At 34.1% G+C, this 11,008-nt stretch overlaps 1 protein-coding gene across 1 annotated transcript; it reads left to right on the forward strand.

Annotated features, from left to right (window-relative positions):
- Positions 1-525: 525 nt before the first annotated feature.
- On the forward strand, positions 526-9,484 carry LOC121985827. The gene is made up of 7 exons (XM_042539497.1): positions 526-766; positions 882-1,044; positions 1,172-1,278; positions 4,875-4,991; positions 5,071-5,214; positions 5,533-5,740; positions 9,246-9,484. The coding sequence occupies exons 1-7, from the start codon at positions 635-637 to the stop codon at positions 9,467-9,469; spliced, it is 1,095 nt and encodes a 364-aa protein (XP_042395431.1). The 5' UTR covers positions 526-634; the 3' UTR covers positions 9,470-9,484.
- Positions 9,485-11,008: the final 1,524 nt, after the last annotated feature.

Here is an 11,008-nt window from a genome sequence, read left to right on the forward strand (position 1 = left end):
CATTCATCCTCGATCATCATCTATCTATCCAATTATAACTACGAGTGCGACAACTTAATTGGTGGGTCACTCTAATCAAACAGAACGCATGACTAAACATATGGTATATTATTTTATCTACAAAATAAAGAATTAAAAGGGAAGATATGGATTTTTCCCCACCGAAATTAAATAAAATCAATCCAATTATTCTGATTCAGGTTTTTTTTTAATTTTCGAAATGCAAATTGATTTGATTAAATTCAATTTGATTTATACCAATTGAATTAGTTCAATTAGGCGTTAAATACACATCCAACCACCAACTGGTTTAACTTTATCGACACATATAATTAAAATCCAACAACAAATTAATTCACAATAATAATTCATGAAACATTACTAATAATTTTTCTCAAATTCATAATATATTTTCCTGACTTGTATCATTGGTTGTATTATAATAATTAGCCGGGGAAATAATTTTATTGAATTATTCGGGGAATTGATTAATTAAATGGCGGTGTTTATATTAATAGGCGTCTCCGTTTCGTCCCCTTCTCTCTTTCTCCGCCTCTTTATTGCTTGCTCTTCTCTCTCTGGAGTGGAACTTTTGGATCCGAGCTGTTAGGGAGAGGGCTTGCGAGAGGCGGAAATGGTCGAGACGAGACGGAGCTCAGCCTCGGCGGCTACCAAGCGATGCCCATCCTCGTCGGCTGCCAAGCGATACCCATCCCCGTCGTCTTCCTCGTCGTCGGCGGCTCCCCCCAGCGCAAAGCGCTCAAAGGTGCGATCTTTGCCCCCTTACGACGCTGATCTCCTTTATTCTCGACTTTGTGTCCGGATTCTGATCTTCTTCGGCTGGGGTGTTCTCGATTGGGCTTCTGTTGGAATCTTTTTAGGTCGACGCGAAAGCGCTGCCGCCTAGGGAGAAGGAGCAAGTGAATCACGAGGAGCCGGTGTTGTCGGGTCGTGAAGATGGGATTATTGCTGATGCCTCCTCGCCTGATGAAGCTCTGAGGGTGGACATGGAAATGGAAAACCCTATTGAATTGCCCGTTCAAGGTATGATGTCGACTCGCCTTGTCCACACGCTTTTGCTCCTCTGATTTTTTTTATTGTTTTATACAAAAATCGATCCTTTATTTAGGAGCTGGGTCTGAACTGTTCATCTATGAATGATTTTTGTTAGGGCATGTGGAGTGTGCATCGCAGTTGGATCTGCTGACGAAACATGCGGAAGAAGGAGGAGCACCAAGGGGCGTTGCATGGGGAAAGCTTGTATCTCAGTTCGCTCAGGTCGTGATGATTAATAGTTTTGCTTTCTGATTGCTCTTGCCATAGTAGTTTTTTTTGTGCTGTTCATTAGAGGGTTTCTGTATGAGTTTTGGACTTCCGTAACTGATGGCTTTGCATGCTATGAAGTCTTTTATTGTGCCTCATGATCTTTAATGTATTTCTTTTACACTTAAAATGTTATGGTTGCCAATTCATCATTTCTATTCGTATTACATTAAAAATACTGACAAATTCATTGTGTTTGAGTGATGTATCTCCTTTAATATACCTGTTAGTGGTATTTTAGTGCACATTTATCTGTAACTTCTGATGAAAATCATAATACCATGCCTTTGGATGAAAAAGGAACTTCTCTTCTTTACCATACCTTTTCTATATGCCAATGTTATTAAAGGTTGTAGAGCATTCATGATGCAGGTCATGTCTTTGCTCAAGCATTTACTGAGTTGCCTAACTGAGAAAGATACTTAAGTCTAAGAAATTAGTAACAATTATGCAAAATCTAATCATTAAAGTCAAAAACCTATCTCTGAACATGAGAATTATTATAAATAATATTACTCTATCAGCCTTATATAGGAGCATGAGTTAGATCTAATTATGTTATTTTCTAACTTACCATTTATTATTGAAATTCTATATTTTGTGTTTGTGTTGCCAAGGTGGCACACTTTTCAAAGTAAGATTGAAGCCTAAGGGTGAATTTCCTACGAGAGAAGGAAGCTATGAAGGAAATAAAATCAAGAACAATTTTCTTAGCTGCAATTTTCCTTTGTTTCACTTGGTGGAAAAGTTGGAGTAAAGGAAAAGATTGGAGAAATCTTGTCTTTCTTTATATTGCTTCCACTTGGTTTGGTTGGAAAACTCTCTCATGTAATGGAAGCTGAATTCAAACTTAGAACTTTATTTATCTTTTCTTTTCAAATCTAATTTAATCGTTGGCAAATAAAATTCTAAAAATGTTCTCGTCTTCTTTCCTCTTGTCAAAGGAAATGATTGAATGAAAAATATTTTATGATCTTTTTATGTGATTTTGTTTTTCTTATTTTCTTTCTTTCCTTAGCTTAGTTGGTTCCTTTATAGGAGGAACATTGTTTAAATGGTGCACTATGCCACTACATAGACTCATAGACTAGTGGCTACATATGTGATTTTTGTTCACCATAAACTACTTACACAATGAAATAAGGCACATGATCTCTTTTGTAATTTGTGGAACAATTGTAATTAAGATTGACCAATATTGATACCGATTGTTTGAACTAGATCAGTATCAGCAAAGGTTGACCTAATCTTTCTTGGAACATTGATTCTTCCACAAAGATCATTGGATTTTATTTTGAAAGAAAAAGTTAAGATACAAAGAAGGTAAATTGGAAATTAGTTAGATTTTACTACAAAATAGATGAAAGCAGTTGAAATCTTACCAAGTTGATAATAAAAATGGATATGCTCAGCTCTAATTTTTCTGAATTTGGTTGATTTGAAAAACTCAATCACTTAGTGATTTTTTATGGATCCCAGCTTGATTTCTAGCAAACATGCCCAAGAGAGCGATAGAGTTCTTTTGTTCTCCCAAATTCCAACTTAGATTTCTTAACCTTGCCATTACTTGAGAGTATTTAAAGATCAATTATTTAATATTGCTACGACTTGTAAACAACCATTAGCTAGATTGAGTACATCACCTCTCTCTCTTAGAGTCGACTGTTGAATTAAGAGAAATCTTCGAAACTCAATTTATATGTGATTTAGGTTCCAACTAATCCTATAATATGAAATATTAAATAATAATCTATTTTTATCAAATAGTTACTTAATAATTCTATTGCAACAAATATGTTTTTTACATTTTTTGCAGTACATTTTGATTTTATAACTTAATAATGCTAATGGTATGCCATTACTAATATTGTGACAATACATTATGTATTGCTAGTCTAACTTCATTAGTTCTTAGGAATTAGGATGTGCCATCTAGGGGATATTTGATAAACATAGTGGACATCCTTGTTATTATTGAACACAATTTGCTATCTCAAATGAAACTATTGGTTTCTTAATGATTCCGATTTGACCAATTCTATGGATCTGTTATGGTCCATATTTAGGCTTCTTACTATACAATAATCCAATGGGTACAGTGACCTACTCTGGTTTTACATAGCAACTTCTCATCTATCTCTTGTATAGAGTGCTGAGTCCTGTTTTTCACAGATCTGATTTTGGGTTGTAGTAGTTTGTCCAGTTTACATACTTTAAGGATGAATCCAATATAATTTTTATTAATCGAAACATTGTTGAAGCTGATTTGCTATTGCAAATTTGCTGTTTTTACACAGATTAAAAATGGTCTGTCATTATAAACTTTATTTGAACTAGTATTTTTTACTGAATCATAAATCAATAATCCAGTCCTTTTCTTAAAAGCTCAAATCTTTTGGATAACTTGTCACCAACTAAATCATGGTTTCTTATTACATGTCAGGAACTCAAATGAGTTATTCCAATGCTGTTCTGTATTTATCTGCATGAGTTATTCCAATGCTATTCCAATGCTGTTCTGTATTTATCGTGATTCTTGCATCTGTTTGTGCAAAATGAACGTCTTTGGTGGGCACTCTTGCTTTGGTTCATGATTCAGGCTTAGTCTTTTTTGACAGCTAGAGGATATGTTAAACTTAATCATAAGTTGCGGTCTTCATAAGAAAGATGGCTAATTTGATTTTATGCGATAAATGTATCAATGGGATCAATGCTGGAATTTTAGGCTTTTAGCTGGCTTAGGAAAAAGCTATAATCAGTTAACAAAAACTAATGTTTGACTATGTTCTTGATGGGCTTTTCAATTCTGAGTTTCATCATAGAAGTCTTGACTAGTGTTACAGTATTTGCTTGATTCAAGATGCTTATCCTCCATGATGATATTTAGTTTCTTTATAAAATACTTTTCATCGTACCTCACTCCAAAGCTCATCCTAACCTGAAATTTGAAACTTATTAAAATCAAACCAGTAGGGATTGTTAGAAAGTGATTTGAATTTTAAAAAAGAATAGTTGCCTATTAAAACTCCAGATACCAGAAGATCAGAAAAAGGCTTTAGAATATCAACGTAAGAAGGTAATATATCGTTCAAGTCATCGCATTGACAATCGTTATTATTCATGTTGCATTGACTATTCATAATTTGTTTTCATTACTAGCATCCTGCGACATATTGAAAGATTAAATATATACCATAAGTTCTTACGATAAGCTTGTGTGGACTTTTAAATGCAAGTATAATACTGATGCCTAGTCTTGGTTGCTCATCTCTGTTTGTTTTTGACTATTATGGATCTCATAAACAACTGGGTGAATCTGCATTGGCATAAACTGTCTTTGAAATTTTTAATTGAATAATTGATATTATATAGAAAACATGGGTCGTTTCTGATTTGATCCTCTGAGGAAAGTTGTAGCACCATTCATTTCAAACTTTGATTTATTTTTGTTTCTTGGGGTTTGTAACATATGAATGCTTTATTATTATTATATTTTGTGCGTGTTCTCTTTTCCTGGCTGTATAGTGATAGTTATAATCTATTATGTGCAGAATCCTTCTCATTCCATTTGCAGCAATTTATTCACTGTTGGTAATAGCAAAACTTGTGATCTACAATTGCTCGATCCAACTGTGGGCACTACTCTTTGTGTATTAAAGCAAATAAAGGTATCTTCTTGGTCATTTTCTCCATGTAACTGACTAATTCTTCACTTAATTGAGAAATATTTTTTGTTCCCTGTGTTAGCGTGGTGGTGCTTCTATCACTTTACTTGAAACTGTTGGGGCAAAAGGTGTTATACAAGTAAATGGGAAAACAGTTGAGCAAAAATCCATTATTCTTATTGGTGGAGATGAAGTTGTTTTTAGTAGGCCAGAAAAACACATATATGTATCCTTCCCTGCACCTAAAGTTGTTTTTTATTTAATTATTTTTTAAAATGCATATGCTTTTATCTTAATATAAACTTTATCAGTGTCCTCTTGGTGAGTAAAAAGTTTTAAAATTTGAGATTTAATCTGATGCAGAGGATATTCTGTGAAAATGAACCAAGGCAGATTTAATGAGGATTTCACTTGGTGATTTTGGAGAAGCGTGCTTGTTATTTCTTCCATTAACATACAGGGATAAACACTTGATTTAGATCTCCATTTCTGTCTGCTTCCTCCTCTCCTTTATTTTTGAAAAAAAACCTTAACATAACAATAGATTTTTCAGCAACTACCTAAGGAGAAACCAAATACACCAAGCATACATACTTTACACAGTTCTTCAGAGATAAAGGATGCTTCCAAAAAGGGACTTAAATTTCAGAACAGAACTGGAGATCATTCAACAGCTGCTGTTGTTTCAATGCTAGCATCATTGTCAACCCTAAAGAAAGATCTATCTGTTGATCCTCCATCTGCAACTATTGGTGAGTATTGACATGTTTTTTATACCCAGGTTTTGATTTATATGGAGAGACCATCTCCCTGTCAGATAATTGTGTTTCAAATGGCATAGCATAAGATAATTCATGCAGTTTGCAAGGGTTAGTAGTTAAATAAATAAATTTTAGTCCCACAGAATATTTAGTTACTTGTTGGTCATTGTTACTATTTTAGAGTTCTATGTATATCTATGTGAAACTTCTCTCTTGATATGGTACACTATAATTTTATCCCTCTCAACATGGTGTTAGTTTCTGGCATGGCTGTTAAACTTGGTGGTTCCATACGGACTGAACTGAGTTAGATCGAGATTGACAAGAGCTAATTCTATTTTGGCCAAAATCTGAGACATGTGTTTGGGGGTTATTGGAAAACAAAAATATGGTTAAAATTTGTGAATCTTTTGTTGCAAATCAGATAATAGGGTGAGATTTGGAGAAAATTGACCATCAAAATTGGCCAATTTCTCTCTTATTTTGTTTCAAATCTATGAGGAGGAGAAGATCTGGGATTAAGATGAGGCTTTGCTATCTCTTGCAATTGACATGTCCCTTACTAGGAGATTCATTTGCGTTGCTCCTTACTGGAGTTGCTGGATGATATGGTCCCGATTATAGGATCGAGTCACAGGTCGAGATTCGGATCCGTACTTGGTCAAGCAACACGCAAGGGGGGAAGGGAGGAGGAAAAAAATTCGTCCTAGACAGAGTCCAAATCACTCAAGGGGGAAGACTCGTCCTAGACAGAGTCCTAATTGCTCAATTTTTCTCCTCCCCTTTATTAATAATGACACTCCTTATATAAGGAGTCAAACATGACAAGATTAGGAAAGACCAACCATAAAGGAAAACAAGGAATCAAAAATAGAAAAGCTAATTAGGCCATTATTTGTTTTCTACTATAGCAGTAGTTAAATTAGGTCATTATTTATTTTCTACTAATTAGGCAATAGCTAATTTATTTCTAATAGCTAATTAGGTAGTAATTAATTTGCTTCCAACTATAGCGATGTTCAACAAAGGCGTCCACCTCGACGTCCACATCACTGGACTGCAAGCCAGCATGCTGGGCTGTGTAGGAAAACTGTCTTCAGTAAAAGAGGGAGCAGCAAGGGAAGGAAGAGGAGATCAGGGAAGAGGAAATGATGTGGAGGAAGAAGGGATCCATTGTTTGAGTTTGGAGAAAGATGGATATTTCATTCTCATCCTAAGAGGAGGAAGGTTTCCTTCTGGATCATGGGGGTGGTTTTGTGATGTGGTAAACCAAGAAGTTAATAATTAATAAGGAAGATAATAATTATCTTAGGTAAGGTTAGTTACTTTTGTATTAGCTATTTGATTGTATTATGTATACTCCAATCATAATAGGTTAAATGTATTGTAATGGGTGTCTGTCTTGATGAGATTAATTATATTAGTTTGCCACACACACACGCACGCACACATGCACATTTTTTTTCCCAATTTATTTAATTTTTTTTCTCATAAATTTCAGTCCTATCCATCCAATATCAATGATAAGTTTTGAAATGTCCAATATGGCTGTGTTTCTTCCTCCACTCTTATGTCACATATTCACCATATTTCAAATTTGTTATAGTCCTTCTTGTTTGTCTCCTTGCATCCACAATAATTTGACAATGCCATGCAGTGACACAATATGTATAATGTTTTTCATTGCTTCCTTTGAATGTGAAGTTGTCATTCTCACCAGCTTTAATGCCACAAGTGGACCTGGGGACCTCATCCTAGCCACTTTCCCTTGCTTATCGTCTCCTTTTGAGTGCCTCTTGGAATCATCGTTCTTCTCACAACTTGTAGAGGTGTCATTCCATGGCTAACTTAGCATGACATATTTTGGTCCATGGTGAATACCAACCCAAATGAATATGGGATGGGCTGTGTTGGGTCTAGCCTTAGGTCTGAATCCATGCTAAGCATGGGCTTTACAGCTTGTAGGCTCGAGCTGACTTGGGCATGACCCTTGAACCATGCTTGACCTTCAATAAAAAATAAAATATTAAATTACTTATTATAAACATTTTAAATAATATTTAATAAATTATTTTTTTATAATATTTATTCTAATTTTTAAAGGTTCTTTATTACTGCCCAAAATGAGATGCTGTTCTTACCTTTTCCAAAGACCTTTCCTTTGGTTGACACCTTGCAAACACCTTCCACCATCACAAGTTTGCAGGAGCAGGTCCAGGATGAGTGATTGTGGCTTCTTCCTTGGCACCTCCTTGTAGACGCACATCCAACTTGGGCCCTAATTCATAAAAAATGAAAGGGATACTGTTTAGTAAAAAATGGTAGATTATTGGAAACCACAATGATAAGAAACGGTAGCCAAGGCACTGCATTTTGTACAGATTTCACTTAAGTGTGTGTGTTGGTGCATTACATATAATTGCTGGCCTGGTTCATTGGCATTACCCTTTACTGAAAAAATAAGGAACTGATGTTAATACTTAAAAGGGAACATGCAACAAAGTAGGGACAAAATCTGAAGAAGGGAACAAATTGTAACTAAAAAAATTTGTGGCAGTAGGCAGGAAAAAAGAGGGGTTTGAATCATTACTTATTTTTCATCTTCATCTTAAATCTTCTCCTTTTATTATTACCAAGTTGATGTACCTCATAAGTCCATTTGTATTGTTAATTCTCCTCTCTCATCATCCTTTAAAATTGTACATGATTTAAACAGAAATGAGATATTTTCTGTTTCTTTCAATGATCTTTCTTCTCTTAGATTTGGTTTTAGACTTTTACTCTCCTTCTCTAGGAGTAAGATAAGATCAAAAACTCAGTCTTGTTTGTACGTGTCTCTGTTTTTATTATTAATTTTGGGCTAAACACACTTTTGTGTGAAACACTTTTATCAGCATCTATTGCTTGCAATCTCAAAAGGTTAATTTGCGATTCTCTCGTTTTACTTGGTCTCCTCCCTGAAATTTTTTGTCTCATAGAGTAATATGAACATTACTCAAATCTCTTATCTTTATATGAACTACTTGTTACACTAGTAGAATCTCAAGTCTTAATTTGTTTAATTTTCTCTGCAACTTTAGTTTGTGGGTGAGGTTGAAGATCTTATCAACTCTATTGAAATATCAGGTCAACTTAGTTGAATTCTCATTTGTAGATTGCTACCAACTTAGTCTAGATTCTAGAGGTTTATTGTCAAAATTTCTCAACCACTCATCTAATATCACAATTTCTTTATCTTCGGCAAACATATTATTTTTTTTCTATGTGCTTCACTCTTTATGGGCATCACAAGATGGTTATGGATTAATACCTATTCTCTAGTTTGAGGAGCATTAAATTTAATAGTTATATGAGAGATTTAGTTCTGGATATTTATTATATAACTAATTTTCTTTTAATATGATAAGATGTAATTTACTTTCCTTCAATTTGGGAAGATATTTAAAGTGCGTATATTTTTTATAATCTGTATTATTTTACTTCTGTATACTCGCAGAACCTTTAACTGATTTGGATACAAGTTCAAATGCCTGCAAGCTCTTTCAGGATCAAAAGGACTTTGAGTTTCCTGTGAGTGCATCATCGAATAGATCCCAGGCATTGAAGGATTGTTTAAAACAAGCAATTATCGAACCTAATGACCTTGATGTTTCCTTTGATAATTTTCCCTACTACCTCAGGTACTATTTGATTGTGCTATTTTGTGAAATGACATGCTAGTGCATTACAATTGTGTTGTTGCTTGTGTCAAGATTTTATCTCCTACCAAAATAATGGAAAACTTCATATGCATCTAATGGAAAACAGTTCTTATCTATCTCTCACAGGAACATGCATTTTATTCATTGCACTTCTTTTTTGTTTGCTCCTTATTTGATCAAGTTACATAGTGAACATTCTTGTCACCCTCATTGTTCACCTGAAACACACTACTAGACCTTATGGATTTAGGCCAATCCTCCATTTTCTCACATCAGTGGTAATATTTACTCTCATCATTTCGATATCATAATATTGTACTAAGAGATGGATTTCATTGTGGATTTTGGCATTATCAATATTTTGTAGCCGATTGATGTGTTCGAACCAAGGCATGATATTAAGTTAACCAACAAATTAAACAGAGTAATTTTCAAAGGAGTTGAATTATACTGTGACGATGTGATGCAGTGGATAACTATCAATTTCGTTGATTCGCGCACGAATACCGAAAGTGAATAAGTGATCTTATAAACCCTTTTGATTTTGTAGAATGTCAGGAGATAGGCAACCAAACTCGACGTTTGAAAAGAAATGGCATGGCCACAAATTATTGATAAAAAAAAACCATCAAAGCAACTAAACAAATAGTTTAAATAGACTCAAACCCTAACCCTATGAAAGATGAAATTACCCCTAAAACTCTAACTTGACAAAAATAATAAAAAGATTAAAATATCTCTTTTGTTCCCCCATCACAATGTGAGTCAATTTTCTATTGAATTTGGAACTAATGTTAGTGCCGAGTACAATGTTGTACTCTGTAGATCAAATCTCTTCTTTCTTGTAGATTTGAATTAGAGCTGACATTACCTGAAAACTTGACTCAAAACACATTAACAAAGATAAAATTTGAAAGTGACACAAGATAACCTTAATATATAAGTGGGTCGACATGAATTGACCCATTTATTAAAATAATTTATTTTAGAAAGCATTAATCAATTTTGTATTATATAACTTGACCTTTTAATTTTACACTTTATAAAATAATTTTTTAAAAAACATTATCTTAATATTTTCTTATAGGATCCAATTGCATGACTTATTTATGACTCGATTAATACGATAAGACACAAATTGCCACCTCTAATTTGGATGAGATGAATCATAAATCTCTCTAGTAAGCGGATTAGTTGTAGATTGATAGCAACTCAGAGAGGATCTTAATGAAGCCTATTAGATTGGTCTGGATCTCATGGGGCTAACTGAGTTACATTGGTTGTCTGTTCTTTTGATGGATGAGGCGGTTGTACTGGCAACTTGCAAGTACTACAATAACTTATTCATATATACATTTAATAGGGAATAGAAAGAATTGTTACTTATGTGACTTTTCAATGGGTTCAGATTCTTGCTTAAGTTTCTTAAAGTTCTGTGGAAGTTGTGATCATTCTTTTAACCTAAACTCATTCATTCTTTCTTGTTAGATTTTATTTTAAAGTGTGGTATAGCACTTTGTTGGGCTTCATTCTTTATCATCAACTATTTCACAGGGAT

The sequence above is a fragment of the Zingiber officinale genome, chromosome 5B (assembly GCF_018446385.1).
Source record: "Zingiber officinale cultivar Zhangliang chromosome 5B, Zo_v1.1, whole genome shotgun sequence".
Lineage (NCBI taxonomy): Eukaryota > Viridiplantae > Streptophyta > Magnoliopsida > Zingiberales > Zingiberaceae > Zingiber > Zingiber officinale.

Excerpts from the sequence above, each read along its gene's own strand:
- LOC121985827 (XM_042539497.1), top strand. The coding sequence starts at position 635 with ATGGTCGAGACGAGACGGAGCTCAGCCTCGGCGGCTACCAAGCGATGC. Across the intron at positions 4,992-5,070 it reads GTGTATTAAAGCAAATAAAG|CGTGGTGGTGCTTCTATCAC; the intron begins GTATCTTCTTGG and ends TCCCTGTGTTAG. Across the intron at positions 5,215-5,532 it reads GGCCAGAAAAACACATATAT|ATTTTTCAGCAACTACCTAA; the intron begins GTATCCTTCCCT and ends ACATAACAATAG.